The 17,453-nt window shown below is 40.7% G+C and overlaps 1 protein-coding gene across 1 annotated transcript; it reads left to right on the top strand.

Moving 5' to 3' along the window:
- The first annotated feature begins 2,489 nt into the window (after positions 1 to 2,489).
- On the top strand, positions 2,490 to 17,380 carry LOC106172299 (uncharacterized). The gene is made up of 10 exons (XM_087005622.1): positions 2,490 to 2,786; positions 3,243 to 3,412; positions 6,065 to 6,197; positions 6,850 to 7,037; positions 7,314 to 7,348; positions 7,695 to 14,876; positions 15,091 to 15,229; positions 15,485 to 15,674; positions 15,940 to 16,037; positions 16,237 to 17,380. The coding sequence occupies exons 1-10, from the start codon at positions 2,715 to 2,717 to the stop codon at positions 16,391 to 16,393; spliced, it is 8,364 nt and encodes a 2,787-aa protein (XP_086861748.1). The 5' UTR covers positions 2,490 to 2,714; the 3' UTR covers positions 16,394 to 17,380.
- Positions 17,381 to 17,453: the final 73 nt, after the last annotated feature.

Raw genomic sequence — 17,453 nt, 5'->3', positions numbered from 1 at the left:
AACATTTTCAGACAAATATGACCGATAAGTCTGATTTGATGCGGTTGCCTTGGCAACTGACACCATCTACTTCATAGCTACACAAAGCAGCAGAGTGTACATACGAAGAGATCATCAGAGTGTTCGATTTGACAGCAATTATCTTGAATAAATATTTCGACAAGATAAATTATTGTGTATTCATGTTGCTCTGTTGAACGTGATATGGTCGATGGCACTCATGAATGAAGGTGTGAATATTGAGAGAGATAGGGGGAGGGGAGAAAAGAGAGAGAGAGAATATTATTAGCCAGAATACATCTTATAACAAACTTGTTCAAATCAGTGAGCGAAAGCGGAAAGAAGAGGAACAGAGTAGACGAATAAAGAGAACATAATAAAGCAAGAAAAAGAAGAGAGAAAGAGAATGCCAGCAGTTGGATATATTGCTTTTGAGATAACAATTTCTCAAGTCCACTTGAGTTTAAATAAACTGTAAATAACATAACATCAATTTACGACCAATGATAAGCTGTACAACTGATGGTGGGAACATGATAACCTTTTCTCTCGAACAACGCGTAATAAAGTGTATATCATTAGAGAAAATGGTCACAGAAAAGACCAAGCCAGCATCTATAGTGGTTTTAAATTATGTTTATGTTTAAATTATGTGCTCAGTAGTTATCATTCGTCGGATATTTGAAATAATCTTTTTTAGATTTTGAAAATTGCTCATTTCTATCTATATAAGCGAAACAAAAAAAATTCTACATATAAGGTTTTTAATCATATGTTGCTACACCTCCACTGTTTGTAAGACATGTAATTCTACGCACACTAAATCATTCTCAATTAAAATCTTTATTTACACTTATCTTCCCATGAGCAAAACAAACACGCACAACAAATGTGGTTACACGCCTTTGATACTCACACTTGTCTGAAACGTAGTAGCACCCATTAATGATGTCACCCTCGCGTAGAAACATATTGGTTCATGGCTCAATGTGCCCTACCCTTGTGACTAATAGAAATAACTAGAATGAAATTAGTCTTGACATGTCTGAATGATAAAGTAAAAAACGCAAAATAAAAAACGCCTGAGGCTTTTGATAAGCATTTGAAAATCTTAAAATTTAGCGCTACCTTACTACCAAATTTCTGATCTTGGACCTAAATAGAGACCTTCTCTATTTAGGTCCAAGTTCTGATTAACAATTTTTTTACAAATTTGACTGCATTTAATTCCTATTCTCTAGACTAGTATTCATATTTGGATAATCTTCCTATTTTGGCGACCCTCTTCATCATGCTTTAATGTACAAAAGACAAGGTTATAAATGTTTCTAACATGAGTCGAAAAGATAAATGTCACTAAGCGTTAATACAATTTTCAAAAGCACAAAAGGCGAACTTTTCACAATATAGTAGATATTGGTCACGTTTTAATTGTCATAGCTGTTAAGAGTCTAAATCGCTTTTCCATTAATTAAAAACAACTAGATAATCGCACTTCCTTTATCCATGCCCGATGTGTTCCAAATAAAATGCAACCCAGTCATCTCCCTCCCCCTTGAGCCTCTGTGTGGTACAATATATCCAACTTCGACGCATTTAAAACAACTGTGTATTTTTAGTATAATTATTCTACATTATTCATACTGCCCATGCGCAAGATCGATTTATTTATAAATAAGGAATTCCCCCTTAATTTCTAATTGCTTACGTTCGTTGACGCTTACATTCAACCAAGAAATTATTTTATTCAAGAGCCCACTTCCGCGTGTATCATTTTAAAAATAAAAGTTGCACCTACTCCGTATCTGATTAGATTGTGTATTCCATTATTATTACATTTTTCTTTCAATTCATTTTCTATTATTGAGCGAACTTATTTATTTTTATTTGCACGGAAATAAAGCAATCGACTTCCCGTTAATCTTTTCTTGCTACGGTGCCTTATAAAAATTACTGGTAAGGAGATTATGTGACTTTCCATGAACGGTATTGGAGCTTAATATTCTGCTTCTGATTTATTTGATTTGGTTTTAATAAAATTTGACGTGGTTGTCCTTAAGGTTTCAGTGAGTTTGCAATGACAACATTAATGCCTTTACAAGTGAAGTTTTACTTTCACGGTGTAATTACCGCTGGTCATGAGGCGAAACAATCGACAAGTATAATGGCGAAGTAAGAAAGTATGATAGTGAAATGCACATAAAAAGAAACAAAATAGTTACTTATAGACATACATTTGAAGCCCAACACTCATACACTCATTAAATTACGATATTTTCTTGGTTTCTTTTACATCTAGAGTAAGAAAGAAAACATTAACATCAAACGTCATATTTTTAAAGAATGAATGCAAAATCAACTTCGCAAAGAATCTCACAGCACAAAAGTTCCGTCAAAATGACTTAAACAAATCACAGTTTAAACGCATTGTTCAAGTATTAGTCCTTATTGCGTTCAGGGCGTGGTACCGCCCGTTATCAGTTCGGCAAGTGTTTGTGTAGGCGAGCAAGTCTCCTAATGCCATGCCAGAGCCTTGCCCGTGTAATCTCCGTGAAGAATTCCTAGCGATAAGGATTCAAATATAAATAGCGTCAACCAACTACGCACATATTGAACATTTAATTGGCTGTTGCGTAGCCTGAATATCACGCTAACTACCTACTAGTGTTAAGAAGCATAGGAGATATACTGCCGCAAGGCTGACGGGATTTTTGATGACATTTAAAATGGACGCCTCCTCAAAGGCGACTTCGATTTGGATATTAATACTTTGGACGTCGTGCTTCGTGAGTATAATCACTATCTTTCTAAATGAAATTCCTCAAATGTTTTCTATAATGTTTTAATTTGTTAATTGTTCTTCTTGAACCTTTGGACTCTCTTAATTATAACATAGATTCTGTCCTAAAAAATTACAAAGGCATGAAAAAGCCTTACCTTTCATGAACGATAAAATTAAATGAAAAAGACATTAGTTAAAGAAATGCATGTAAATCTTATCGTCCGACACGGTCCAAACAGAGCCTGCAAATGGTTTACTTTAGTATACTATATGATAATTTATATATACTAATTGATATGCAGATGAGTTGTATGCCATAACACTAAACAAAACGTAGTATTTCAACGTTTTTATCTAGTATATGCACGGTTATCCAGGCTGAATATATAAAAAACACGATGATTGATGTGTATCGATGATTATGTTCAAGAACCTAACCACTTATAATTTACCATTGCAGTTTTTTGTAGCAGTTGATGCGACCGGCAAGATAGCAGTACAGCTTCTTAGTTTTAAAAATGAGAACCACAAACGCGCCAGCGGCCAGTGCTGTGATAACTCTTTAACATTTTTCTGTAATCTCGATCCTTGCGACACATCCTTCAAACTGTGTTTTGATGCACCTGGCGGGTAAGTTGATTTAATCTAGATATAATTTTTAATGTTGTTATTCTTTTTATTTTTGTAAACTAGGTTCCAGATAAAAATGAACTATTTCGTGAATACTAGACCTGTGGTAGATACGTTTGAAATGAGTAATAACCCAAGTAGTAGAACAGTCGCCCTCAAACCAAACAAATTTCAAGAACAAAAGGAGTAATATTTATGATAAAAATGACGGAAGAAGGTAGCTACGCCCTGCTAAGGTGCGTCAAATAAGTCGATACAGTGTATTATTTTATATTCTAAATTTAACTAATTTAATATTTTAGCCACCAAGTTATTGCTTTTTCCATATTTAGTACATAAATGTCCATAACTTTATTAGTTTAGTGACCATAAACGTTGTCAGCTAATTTACCATCTTTGGAGACTTCAACTTGGTCTCTGGGGTCGCATCAAAACATGCCATACGCTGCAGTGTTATCAACTATGCCTGTATACTTAACCTGAGAGAAATGGGACCAGCCTAGTTGAGGCGGCATTTGGTCAACGGTCAAATTAGGGTGGTGTCTTTTTAAATACTCATAATAAAATCCCGACTCTATTTTTCTTTTAGTTAATTTCCCATGAGGATTTTCCAAAGTTTACGTGCTACTTGTATAAGAATGGGGATAATGCCTTCCAAAATCCTCACTGTTGACAAATGATCGTTTTCAAGCGAACCAAACCTTATATTATATGATATTATTGAAGTTTTACATCATTATTTTCACGCCCCCAGTTCAATTAAAGTTGATTCCAGGGTGATTGACACGTTGCATACTAGTAATTATTATTTGTGGAACCATATTAATTTTAATTTTAATTTTAATTTAAAAATTGCGGTCGTAACTCATATAGACAGATGTATTTATACACATAAAATGGTTGTAAATGTTTTCATAATGAAAATTTTATACGTTCAGGTCAGTTAAACTGTGTTTTTTTTTTAAACAAATTATCTTATATGGTAGAGTTATCAACTGCTCCTAATAACAATTTGAATTCAATAAAATACTTGTATATGACGTAACAAGTGGGGGATTTATGTATCAAATATGACATAAAATACTGCGGTTTAGGGTTTTTTTAACCAATTAGTTGCTGCACGGAGCATTAGCAGAGTAATAGGGTGAGAGCAGTATGTGTAAAGGTTTAGATTCTTAAATTTAAAAAAAGCATCGCATCTCTACAGTCCCCAGTGACCACAATAGGTCGCAGTTAATGTAAATTTTTATCTGCAAACTGGTATAGTAACCTAGTTTTTCAATGTCTGTTTCTACATTGTAGTGACTTTTTTCGCAATGAGTCTGAAAATTACGTTTCGTTTTCTCCATGCTACTGATATATTCAAGGTTAAAATCATGTCTGATGTTCGTTTTTGACTAAAGTCATTCATATCACCTGTACTATGGTGTGTGTGAAACGTACTTGCGTAAGCATTAAAGGGTTTACACCTTATTTGCAGAACCACGATTAAATTACGAAATAGATGACCGGCTGTTTAAATACTACGTTTAACCGAAAGCTCATTAATTCTTGATAAGTGATAAGAATTTGTATACATTATGTAACTACCAGCATAGTTATAAGGGAGTAATATGTGGGTATTTTGGTAGTGATACCCTACACGCACGCTTTTTCTCTGGGTCACACCCATATTCTACATTTCTGCTCGTGCCTTTCTCCCGCCCTCATGCACGCGCACCCCCCCCCCTTAATAAACATATATAACATCGTGTAAATCAATATGGAGGTTTGTTATTACATGTAGTATTAGATTATTTTTTGCAATAATATATAGCGTCCATCACAAAAGTTAAAGAAAACGAATGGAGATACAAAATTAATTTGATGTTTTTTGGTTTATTTTTCTTTTTTTTTCTTTCTATGCAAAGAAAATAATAACAAATATGAGGGCATATGATATGGATAGCATGTTATTTAGTAACTTACTTTTGTACCGTGTGACAGGAATGGTAATCGGCTAAGAACCGTACTCCATTTCCAGTTACTTTCTATATATATAATTAAGAGGTTTAAGTTTATCCTTTCGAGTTCTAAAAAACACCTTATTTCTCTGCAATATTTCATCTATAATTTTTTGCAAAGGAGCGGGTAGCTTTCATACCGAGTATCGTTAGCGCCACAGGTGCAGTGAAGTGACTGTATTCCACTTATGCCTCTACTGTTCAGCTTTATAATAAACAAACACCCAACCCTCGCTCTGTTAATTTTTTCCTGACTTCTGTTCACATCAAGAGAGGTGGTTAAAAGCGATCCTGCAGTAAGGTTAATTTTTTAAAAATCTCTTAAAAGAAGGTAACCATTTAGTAGTGGAGGAGAGCTGATCCAATGAGGACATAAGAAAGTAGTTTACTGAATGACGGAGATATGTTCTGAAATGTAATGGAAGACATGGCGCTCTAAACAAATGATAGGCCGAATTTTTTTTAGTTAATAAGAAATGGTACAAAAATCGGTTCCAAGGGTAGGGACGGGTCAAGCAATGATTCTTGGGTAAATTCTTTTTTTTTTCAAGAAAGATTCTATTTGGAGGGAAAATCCAAGAAATGTTGCCTTTAAATAATTTTTCATAATTAGGTTAAATCAACATTATGCTGTACTTTTTACCTTCAGAAATAGTGACATAGAGTCGTGTGCGTACGGGTCCACAGGCTATGTTGGATCCATCCAGTCCAATGACATCAACTTCCAAACAGGACCAGATGAAACCAAGAATCCTTTTCTGGCGAACTTTACCACGTGGCCGGTAAGAATCCTTTCTTGGCAAATGTTATACATGTTCGGTATTAATCCTTTTAAAGCAAACTTTACACCGTGGCAGGTAAGGTTCCCTTTTGGGCGAACTTTACCACGTGGCCGTTATGAATTCTTTTTTTTTAATATATCAATACTTTACTCAGCATTTTTTTCTAAAATGTACCATAAGATGTCTCCTTTTGAAAAGCCTTCACGATTTTTATTAATCCCTTAATCTACTTAGATATTAAGTTAAAGAATAAGGTTTTTACCTTTTTTGGAACTACATATCTTTAATGACGCATTAAAATCAATTGATATATTTAGTTTTGTTAATCTGGGATACGTGTGATTGTCACCGAACAAATAAGTGACAATATGCGCGTCTTGCAATAATTAATACTTATATCATATCGGGTTACGCAGCATTTTACGTGTATATAAATTACTTTGCTGGTAGCTGGCACATTTTCTCTTAAAGGTAGTTTGGTATAATTATTAACAATAGTCCCTCGCCGCAGCCTTAGATGTGTCGCCAGATTTGTATCCTCGTTGCCTAGTTCCTGAATTGGGGGTAAACCCCCATCCATCTCTCTCTCTCCCTCTCTCTCTCTCTCTCATCCACGTTCGCATTTTAAATGCCGTACGAATCCTCTTTTTAGGGGTCATTTAAAATCAAAGTGGACGTTATAGACAAAGATGTAGCAGCCACGCTGGACGGGAACCCGGGAGACGATAGAGTGGACACATTTGAAGCCGTCATTCCCGTAAATGCGATAGTACAGAACGTTGGCGACAACTTGTGGAACTTTGAGAGCATCACGGGGCAGAGACAGCAAGAACCAACGTCGTAAGTTGCCGGTGGTCTCCATATGTTAGTTTATCTAGGAAACTAGGATTCTTATATTGGATTCAAGTCTGAAACAAGCTTGATTGCTCCATAGTGTGACCTGTCAATGTTGATTTATGGCATACTTTAAACTTAGATATAAATGAAAAGAAGGCTGATGTACAGATACTAACAGACATAACGCTTAGATAATTTTGTAAATGAATACTCTGATAAACAAATACAATTTCGCTTAATCAGTTACATTTAACTTAACGTCTTTCTCTTCTTATTCAGGTTGACCTTCAACGTCAAAGCATATTGTGATCCAGGTAAAATGAATGTCATTGTACTTGTAATAGTGAAAGCATAATTCCAGAGGGTATAGTGGAAATAATGGATAGAATATACCGCGTTACATTTGAAATGAGTGATTCCAAAACTTATGTAAAGGTGATGCAACTAAGGAATTATCGTGATTTTTGTTTTGGTTAATTTAACTTTTTCATTTTGTAGATCAATTAGTGAATATACTTACTAGTAATTATACAGTGAATAAGGTCAAAAAGTAAATTGTAAGATCTGGCAGGACATATAAATGAAAATAAAAATAAGAAAATGTAACTTCCTCTTGAAATATGAGGCATCTCTGTCACAATCTCTTCATTTTCTCACCAGGTTGGGTCGGGTTTGATTGCGGCACCAATGTGGACGAGTGCGCCAGCAATCCATGCGTAAACGGCGGGAGTTGTTTTGACGGTAACAACATGTACACGTGTATTTGTCCTCCTGGGTACGCTGGCACGAACTGTCAGTCGAAAGTGTTGGAATGTTCTAGCAACCCTTGTCAAAATGGTGGAACCTGTGTTCAAGGAAACAACGCGTATACCTGTCAGTGCGCCGCGGGATTCTCAGGGACAAACTGTCAAGTGAACGTGAACGAGTGCGCCAGTACTCCGTGCCAGAACGGGGCGTTATGCATTGACGGCATCAACTCGTACCGCTGTCAATGTACCGCCGGGTTTGCTGGGACTAACTGCGAGATTAATATTGATGAATGTGGCAGCAACCCTTGTGAAAATGGCGCTCGGTGCATAGATGGCGTCAACTCCTTCACCTGTGTATGTCCAGCTGGGTATACTGGAACAACATGCGCTACAAACGTCAACGAGTGTGCAAGTGATCCATGCCTGAATTTCGGTACTTGTGTTGATGGTGTGAATTCCTACACGTGCCGCTGTGTGCCGGGGTTCGCAGGGTCTCGCTGCCAGGTCGACGTCAACGAATGTGCCAGCAATCCCTGTCAAAACGGCGCATTGTGCTTGGACCGTCAAAATGCGTTCACGTGCATGTGTCGACCAGGGTACACGGGAGTTACCTGCGGAGTTAACATCGACGAATGCGCCAGAGTGCCGTGTCAAAATGGCGGGACATGTTCAGATCTCGTCAACTCCTACACGTGTCAGTGTGTGGCAGGATTTACGGGAACTGATTGCGAAATTAACATCGACGAATGCGCGAGCGGGCCATGTAGAAACGGGGCTACGTGCAGGGATATGATAAACAGCTATGTTTGCAGTTGCCCGTCCGGTTTCTCTGGCACGAACTGTGAAATTAGAAACACAAATGGCTGTTCCAATTCTCCCTGTCAGAACACGGGAGTTTGTATACCTGTTGGTAGCACTGGCTATAGGTGTCAGTGTGCTAGCGGATTTACGGGAACAAATTGTGAAACCGACATTAATGCATGTGCCAGTAACCCCTGTCAAAACCGTGGCACATGCTTCAATGACAGAAACAGGTACATCTGTCAGTGTGCGGCTGGTTTTACGGGCACAAACTGTGAGATAAACATCAATGAATGCGCCAGTAACCCTTGCCAATATGGCGGAACTTGTTTAGACGGCATCAATTTGTATTCTTGCCAGTGTGTTACAGGTTTCACAGGAGGAAACTGCGAAACTAAAATTCAAGAATGCTCCAGCAACCCTTGCAGAAATGGCGGCAATTGCATCCAGTGGGTAAATTCATACACATGCCAGTGTGCTGCTGGGTTTACTGGAACAAACTGTGAAACCAACATTAACGAGTGTGCCAGTGCTCCATGCCAGAATGGTGGTGTATGTACAGATATGGTCAATGCCTACTCATGCCAATGCCGACCGGGATTCACTGGAACCAACTGCCAAACTGACATTGATGAATGCGCTAGTGGGCCATGTCAGAACGGGGCAACCTGTACACAGGGTATCAACACATACACGTGCCAGTGTCCTTCTGAATACACCGGACGAAATTGTCAAACAAGGATCGCCAATGGCTGCTCTAGCTTCCCTTGCCAAAATACTGGGATATGTACACCAACAGGTGGCCTTACCTACACGTGTCAGTGTGTAAGAGGCTTTACCGGCACAAACTGTGAGACCAATATCAATGAATGTGCCAGCAACCCTTGTCAAAACCGTGGTATATGCATCAACGACATCAATAGGTACATTTGTCAATGCGCAGGTGGCTTTACCGGCACAAACTGTGAGACAAATATCAATGAATGCGCCAGTAACCCTTGCCAAAATGGTGCCACTTGTTTGGACGGTGTAAATTCATATTCTTGCCAGTGTGTCAACGGTTTCACGGGCACAGACTGTGAGTCGAAAATCCAAGAATGTTCCAGCAATCCGTGCAGAAATGGCGGCAGTTGTATACAGGGAGTCAACTCGTACACCTGCCAGTGTGTTGCTGGTTATACTGGAACAAACTGTCAAATGAATATCAACGAATGTGCCAGCACTCCTTGTCAAAATGGAGGTACTTGCACGGACGGTATCAACGGTTATACTTGCCGGTGTATTACTGGATTTAATGGTTCCAACTGTGAAGTAGATATCAATGAATGTGCCAGCAATCCGTGCCGTAATGGGGGCACCTGTTCTCATGGCATCAACATATACAATTGCCAGTGTCCAGCAGGATTTACAGGAAAGAACTGTGAGACCAACATTAACGAGTGTGCCAGTGCCCCATGTCAGAACGGTGGTATATGTACAGACATGGTCAATGCCTACTCATGCCAATGCCGCCCGGGATTTACTGGAACCAACTGCCAAACTGACATTGATGAATGCGCTAGTGGACCTTGTCAGAACGGGGCAACCTGTACACAGGGTATCAACACATACACGTGCCAGTGTCCTTCTGAATACACCGGACGAAATTGTCAAACAAGGATCGCCAATGGCTGCTCTAGCTTCCCTTGCCAAAATACTGGGATATGTACGCCAACAGGTGGCCTTACCTACACGTGTCAGTGTGTAAGAGGCTTTACCGGCACAAACTGTGAGACCAATATCAATGAATGCGCCAGCAACCCTTGTCAAAACCGTGGTATATGCATCAACGACATCAATAGGTACATTTGTCAATGCGCAGGTGGCTTTACCGGCACAAACTGTGAGACAAATATCAATGAATGTGCCAGTAACCCTTGCCAAAATGGCGCCACTTGTTTGGACGGTGTAAATTCATATTCTTGCCAGTGTGTCAACGGTTTCACGGGAACAAACTGTGAGTCGAAAATCCAAGAATGTTCCAGCAATCCGTGCAGAAATGGTGGCAGTTGTATCCAGGGAGTCAACTCGTACACTTGCCAGTGTGTTGCAGGTTATACTGGAACAAACTGTCAGATGAACATCAATGAATGTGCCAGTACTCCTTGTCAAAATGGAGGAAGTTGCACGGACGGCATCAACGTTTACACTTGTCAGTGTGTTACTGGATTCACTGGTTCCAATTGTGAAACAGACATCGATGAATGTGCCAGCAGTCCGTGTCGTAATGGGGGCACCTGCTCTCACGGCAAGAATGTATACAGCTGTCAGTGCCCGGCAGGATTCACAGGAAATAACTGTGAGACCAACATAAACGAGTGTGCCAGTGCTCCATGTCAGAACGGTGGTGTATGTACAGATATGGTCAATGCCTACTCATGCCAATGCCGACCAGGATTCACTGGAACCAACTGCCAAACTGATATTGATGAATGCGCTAGTGGACCTTGTCAGAACGGGGCAACCTGTACACAGGGTATCAACACATACTCATGCCAGTGTCCTTCTGAATACACTGGACGAAATTGTCAAACAAGGATCGCCAATGGCTGCTCTAGCTTCCCTTGCCAAAATACTGGGATATGTACGCCAACAGGTGGCCTTACCTACACGTGTCAGTGTGTAAGAGGGTTTACCGGCACAAACTGTGAGACCAATATCAATGAATGTGCTAGCAACCCTTGTCAAAATCGCGGCATATGCATCAACGAAATCAACAGGTACATCTGTCAATGCGCAGGTGGCTTTACCGGCACAAACTGTGAGACAAATATCAATGAATGCGCCAGTAACCCTTGCCAAAATGGCGCCACTTGTCTGGACGGTGCAAATTCATATTCTTGCCAGTGTGTTAACGGTTTCACGGGAACAAACTGTGAGTCGAAAATACAAGAATGTTCCAGCAATCCGTGCAGAAATGGCGGCAGTTGTATACAGGGAGTCAACTCGTACACTTGCCAGTGTGTTGCAGGTTATACAGGAACAAATTGCGAAAACGATATTGACGAGTGTGCCAGCAGACCTTGTCAGAACGGGGCATTCTGCGTCAACGACCTGAACAGATACAGTTGCGTATGTGCGACAGGGTTCACGGGATCAAACTGTGAGACCAACATTAACGATTGTGCCAGCAATCCGTGTCAGAATGGCGCATTCTGTGTGGATGGTGTAGCAGAGTACAGGTGTGCCTGTCAAACGGGATTTACGGGAAAGAACTGTGAAACAAACATTAACGACTGTGCTAGCACGCCGTGTCAGAACGGTGGCACCTGCGTCGATCTCGTGAATTCCTACGCCTGTCAGTGCCCACTTGGATATACAGGGTCTACATGTCAAACCAACATCAACGAATGCTCAAGCTCACCATGCCAAAACAGTGGGGTGTGTGTGGACGGCGTGAATGGATATACCTGTCGATGCCAACCTGGTTTCTTTGGACGAAACTGTGAAACTGATATAAATGAATGTGCCGTAAGACCTTGTCAGAATGGCGGCACTTGTTTAGACGGTGTCAATGGATATACCTGTATTTGTTTGGCTGGGTTTACAGGCAAAAACTGTGAGACGAATTTTAACGAATGTGCCGTTCAGCCATGCCAAAATGGCGGTTCTTGTACAGATGCTATCAATGGGTACACGTGTCAGTGCCTGGCTGGCTTCACGGGTTCAAAATGCGAGACCAACATCAACGAGTGCTCCCTTAGACCTTGCGAAAATGGTGGCACATGCACAGACGGCATTAATGGCTATACATGCCAGTGTCGAACTGGTTTCTCGGGTGCAAACTGCCAATTCAACATTGACGAATGTGCCAGTAATCCCTGTCAGAATGGCGCATTCTGTATGGATGGTGTAGCAGAGTATAGGTGTGCCTGTCAGACGGGATTTACAGGAAAGAACTGTGAAACAAACATTAACGACTGTGCTAGCACGCCGTGTCAAAACAATGGTAACTGCACAGATAGAGTGAACGGCTTTACGTGCCAGTGTCAGCCTGGCTTTACTGGCCAAACATGTGAGACCAACATCAACGAATGTGCCAGTAACCCTTGTCAGAACCGTGGTATATGCATGAACAATATCAACAGCTACATCTGCCAATGCGTAACTGGCTTTACAGGTACAAACTGTGAGACCAACATCAATGAATGTGCCAGCAACCCTTGCCTAAACGGGGCTACTTGTATCGATGGTATCAACTCCTACACATGTCGCTGTGTGGCCGGGTACAATGGAAGGTTTTGTGAGGTAGACATCGATGAGTGCGCCTCCAATCCGTGTAGCAACGGGGGCACCTGTACCCAGGGTGTAAACTCATTCACCTGTCGCTGTCCAACGGGAATCAGCGGCCCCAGGTGTCAGTTTGATAACAGAAACGGCTGCAGCTCGTTCCCTTGCCAAAACCAAGGGCTCTGCACTGCTGTAGGAAACACGAGCTACACCTGCCAGTGCTTGGCTGGTTTCACCGGGTCGGACTGCCAGACTAGCCTTGATGACTGTGCCAGTAATCCTTGTCAAAACGGTGGTCGATGCAGAGATGATATTAATTCTTACACATGCCTGTGTCCTTCAGGATACGGAGGCATCAACTGTGAGAACAGGGTGAGCGAGTGCCTCAGCACACCGTGCCAAAACGGAGGCAAGTGTGCCGATGGCGTTAACGGTTACACGTGCCAGTGCGTTCCAGGTTATACAGGAAGAAACTGTGAGGTCAACATCAACGAATGTGCCAGTAACCCGTGTGAGAACGGTGCATCTTGCTCAGATGGAATCAACATGTTCATATGCATATGTGAATCCGGGTTTACCGGGCCGACCTGTGCTACAAATATAGATGAATGCGCCGGCAACCCTTGCCAGAACGGCGGCGTGTGCTTGGATGGCATTGGCAAGTACACGTGCCAGTGCCCTGCTGGTTACACTGGGGCAAAGTGTGAGGTGGACATTAATGAATGTGCCAGTACCCCATGCCGTAACGGCGCGACCTGTGTCGACGGCATTAACTCATTTTACTGCACCTGTCTCCTTGGATACACCGGGATGCAATGTGAGACCGACATAAACGAATGCAGCAGCTTTCCCTGTAATAACGGAGGCACCTGTATGGACCGAGTCAATGGATTCACATGTCGTTGTCCCACTGGGTTCACCGGTTCGGTATGTGAGACCAACGTGGACGATTGTTTTAACAGCCCTTGCCAGAACAGCGGCACTTGCGTGGATGGAAATAATGGATTCACCTGTAGGTGTCTTCCGGGGTTCACAGGCGCAAGGTGTGAGGTAAACATCATTGATGAATGCGCAAGCAACCCTTGCAGCAACGGAGCGACGTGCAGGGACAGAGTCAATGGATATGTTTGTGACTGCAGACCGGGATACACAGGAGCCCGATGCGAAACCAGAATAACAACCTGCGCTCTAGGTTTATGCGAAAACGGCGCCGCATGTAGAAATGGGAACAATACATTCACATGCCTTTGCAAGTTAGGATTCACAGGAACATATTGCGAGACAAATATCGACGACTGCGTCGGCGTGGTGTGTCTTAACAACGCTGTGTGCGTTGATGGGGTCAACAATTACACATGTCAATGCCCGACAGGGTTTACTGGACCTCTTTGCCAAACCAACATCGATGAATGTGCGAGTCGCCCCTGTCTTAATGGCGCCGTTTGCCTAGACGGGGTTGCGTCTTTCAACTGCCAGTGTGCTGCTGGTTTTACAGGCACCGTATGTGATGTGAACATAGACGAGTGTGCCAGTACCCCCTGTCTCAACACAGGTGTCTGTGTGGATGAAGTCAACGGGTTTACTTGCCGCTGTAGGCCTGGCTTCAACGGGACCTTGTGTGAAAACGACATAAACAGGTGCAGAAGTAGTCCGTGCCAAAATGGCGCCACTTGTACCAGTGGACTTAACAGCTACAGTTGCCGATGCCCTCTTGGATTTGAGGGCACAAACTGCGAGGCGAATGTCAACGACTGTGCGTCTAGCCCATGCGCTAACGGCGCCGTTTGCCGAGACTTAGTGGCAGGTTACTCATGTACATGCCTTGCTGGGTACACTGGACCCCAATGCCAGGTTAACATCGACGAATGTGCTGGTTCCCCGTGCCAAAATGGCGGAAACTGTACAGATGGCGTCAATGCCTTCGTATGCCTGTGTCCTGCTGGTTTCACTGGCTCGCGATGTGAGAATATCGTAACCGCAACAACACCAACTACGACAACAACAACTATTCAGTTGTCTGCGGGTAAGTGCTTTTAAAGAACGAGTATATTGTTAACGATCTTGTTATTTCTATGATATATGTATTTACATCTCCTTGTAACTATAATTAAGTGACTTGATTTCAATAAGTGTGCAAAGGACGCATCATACTTTCTATCTGTATGATAAAGTCTCAGCCCGATGTCCGTTTCCTTCTTTGCCATTTTTATAATGTGTTGTTTTATGTTATTTTGCAGGTAATGTATTATACATTACGGGTGGTTACGTGAACACAGACAAAGCAGATGTCCAAGATTCACTAGAGCGACTTCTTGCGCCATCTTTAGGAAACTTGGCCGTGACAATCCAGACAGAAGACTTCGTGACAGCGACTGGGTAGGGTGATATTTTCATCATACTATAGTGTATGAAGTGGTACTTTGCTAATCGTGTTCTTTATGTAGAAATATATAATCAGAGCGTCACGCTTCCTTTACTAGGGCTTCTACACATTTCACATTTTTGTGATAATAGTGTTAATCTATTTAGGCATATTTGTACGGCCAGAAATAAATTTAAAGAAAAATGTCTCAGCTGTAAAAATATCTCAGCTGGCTCAATAATTATCTTTTACACATGTATTTGTTCCAGAGAAATAGTGACCAAGGTCCAGTACTGGGCTCTGGACGGTGGCCTTGAGGTGAGCGCAGACCGGGTCCAAGCGGTCATAAACCGAACACTTATTGAGACCATTGACACAGAGTTACCCAGAGAGCTGCATGTCTATGTTGGAGACACCTCCAAGTTGACGGCCCTGGCACTTGCTAATACCTCTCAACAGGTATGTTTATTATAATTAAACGTAATAGAATGTGGATTTTACCGTTGGTTGCATCCTTAAAAAGGTTTGCTGTGTATTTGAGAGTTTGAATTCGATAAAATGCTGATTGGCAAGTGTGATTAATGTCTTTTTGTGCCTGGAAAGTTCGCGGTTTATATATTTACTTTACTTCAAAATCCCAAAATGGTTATTTTCTTATCAGAAAGGTTGTCATATTAATACACAGCTGTCGCAATCTTAGTTAATGAAATATACTTTATTCTAGGATCAGTGGAACAGAAACTGGCCCATTCTTCTTGCTGTTGGTATAGGTTTCGTTCTTGCAGTCATTGTGGTTTCAGTAGTACTCTACCAAAGAGCAAGGTGCGTGCCTATAAATATTCACGTTTCTATATAATTCCCGTCAATGACGTTTTTATCGCCTTTTGTGCGTGTACAGTACCAGAACGTTACAGTTTCTACTTTGTCTATTTGTTTGACACTCTGTATGAATATTACTCATATATTTCTTAGGAGAGAGACACGCCCACATATTCACTAGTTTTCTACTTGTTTTATTTAGAACAAGAGGCGAGATGGACGCAGTTCGCAACTTGGACGAATTAACCAACAAGTACGACGCAGAGGGTAAACTGTACTACGACAGCAATATGTTCATGACTAAGGACGAAGATCCATCAGCAATATACACATTATCTACTAAAACAATAGAGCATTAACGGTTACACAAATGTCAATATATATAAAACATTCGAAAATATACAAATATATATAAAGGTCAATAGTTTTAGATCTGTATAATGCAGGGAGATGCTCACTTTTGGAGCCTAGTATGGACATCAGTGTTCTTTTTAAAAATTCCACTTGAATTTTTCAAGCATAAAAAAACTGTAAGCTTAATGTTCCGTCATTGCACGAGTCAGATGAAGTCAGCTTATTTTAAGTATCAATATCGATTTGTTGAAAATGTGATTAGATCTACTTAGGTATGAATGCGTGTCTGAGGGCAAAGTTTTTTTTTCTTTTTTTGGGGGGGTGGGCGGAAGGGTGCGCATAAATTTTTAACGTACGTGTGCGTATACTTTCTTTTTCGTTGGGCGAGCATATGGACTTTTTCACATTTTAAAGGGCATTTGAATTGGCATTCACTTATTTTTCTATACTAAAACATAAGCGATATGAATATAATGGTGGTACATTAAGTAATTAATACAGTAATTATAAGCAACCATCTTTATACTGTTCAGGATTATTTTAATCCGTTTTAAATTATGCCACGGTGGAATTTTAAATCTATCTTTATCAAAATACTCTTTATCATGTATCTTTTTGGAATTTCATTAAAGTTTATATTTATTATGATGTCTTATTTTCATTACTATGGAATACATATGAAGTAGGTAAAAGTTAACAGTGCAAAGACGTGTCTGAAATGACATTCGTTTATACACAGTATGAAACGTAAGTAATTTTCTATCTACACGTTTTACTTAAGTACATGTACATATGCAAAACCATTTTGTTACTTTTCGATATGTATGTAAAATAGAATGTATATTCTAAATAATTAGAGTCTCTGGTACATAAAGTAAACGATATTTACTCTGAATTTTTTTCCTGAATTATTTTCATGTAAATCTTGTCTACTGGTATTTACCTATGGTGGTTGCGAAAGAAAACTTCAAACATTAAATGAAAAGACAGAAACTACCATCAATGGAAGGCAAGGTGTATGAAGAAAATATGAAGCCTTAAAAAATTTCACTCTGGGAGTCAAAC

Source organism: Lingula anatina, chromosome 2, assembly GCF_051362555.1.
Source record: "Lingula anatina isolate TDL-2025a chromosome 2, LinAna3.0, whole genome shotgun sequence".
Classification (NCBI taxonomy): Eukaryota; Metazoa; Brachiopoda; class Lingulata; order Lingulida; family Lingulidae; genus Lingula; species Lingula anatina.
Note: the sequence above shows the minus strand (reverse complement) of the source record. Positions and strands in the feature narration are given on the sequence as shown.

Bases quoted from the DNA above. Each gene is read 5' to 3' on its own strand.
- LOC106172299 (XM_087005622.1), top strand. From the start codon at position 2,715: ATGACATTTAAAATGGACGCCTCCTCAAAGGCGACTTCGATTTGGATA. The intron at 14,877-15,090 runs GTAAGTGCTTTT...GTTATTTTGCAG, and splicing joins AACTATTCAGTTGTCTGCGG to GTAATGTATTATACATTACG. The intron at 15,675-15,939 runs GTATGTTTATTA...ACTTTATTCTAG, and splicing joins TTGCTAATACCTCTCAACAG to GATCAGTGGAACAGAAACTG.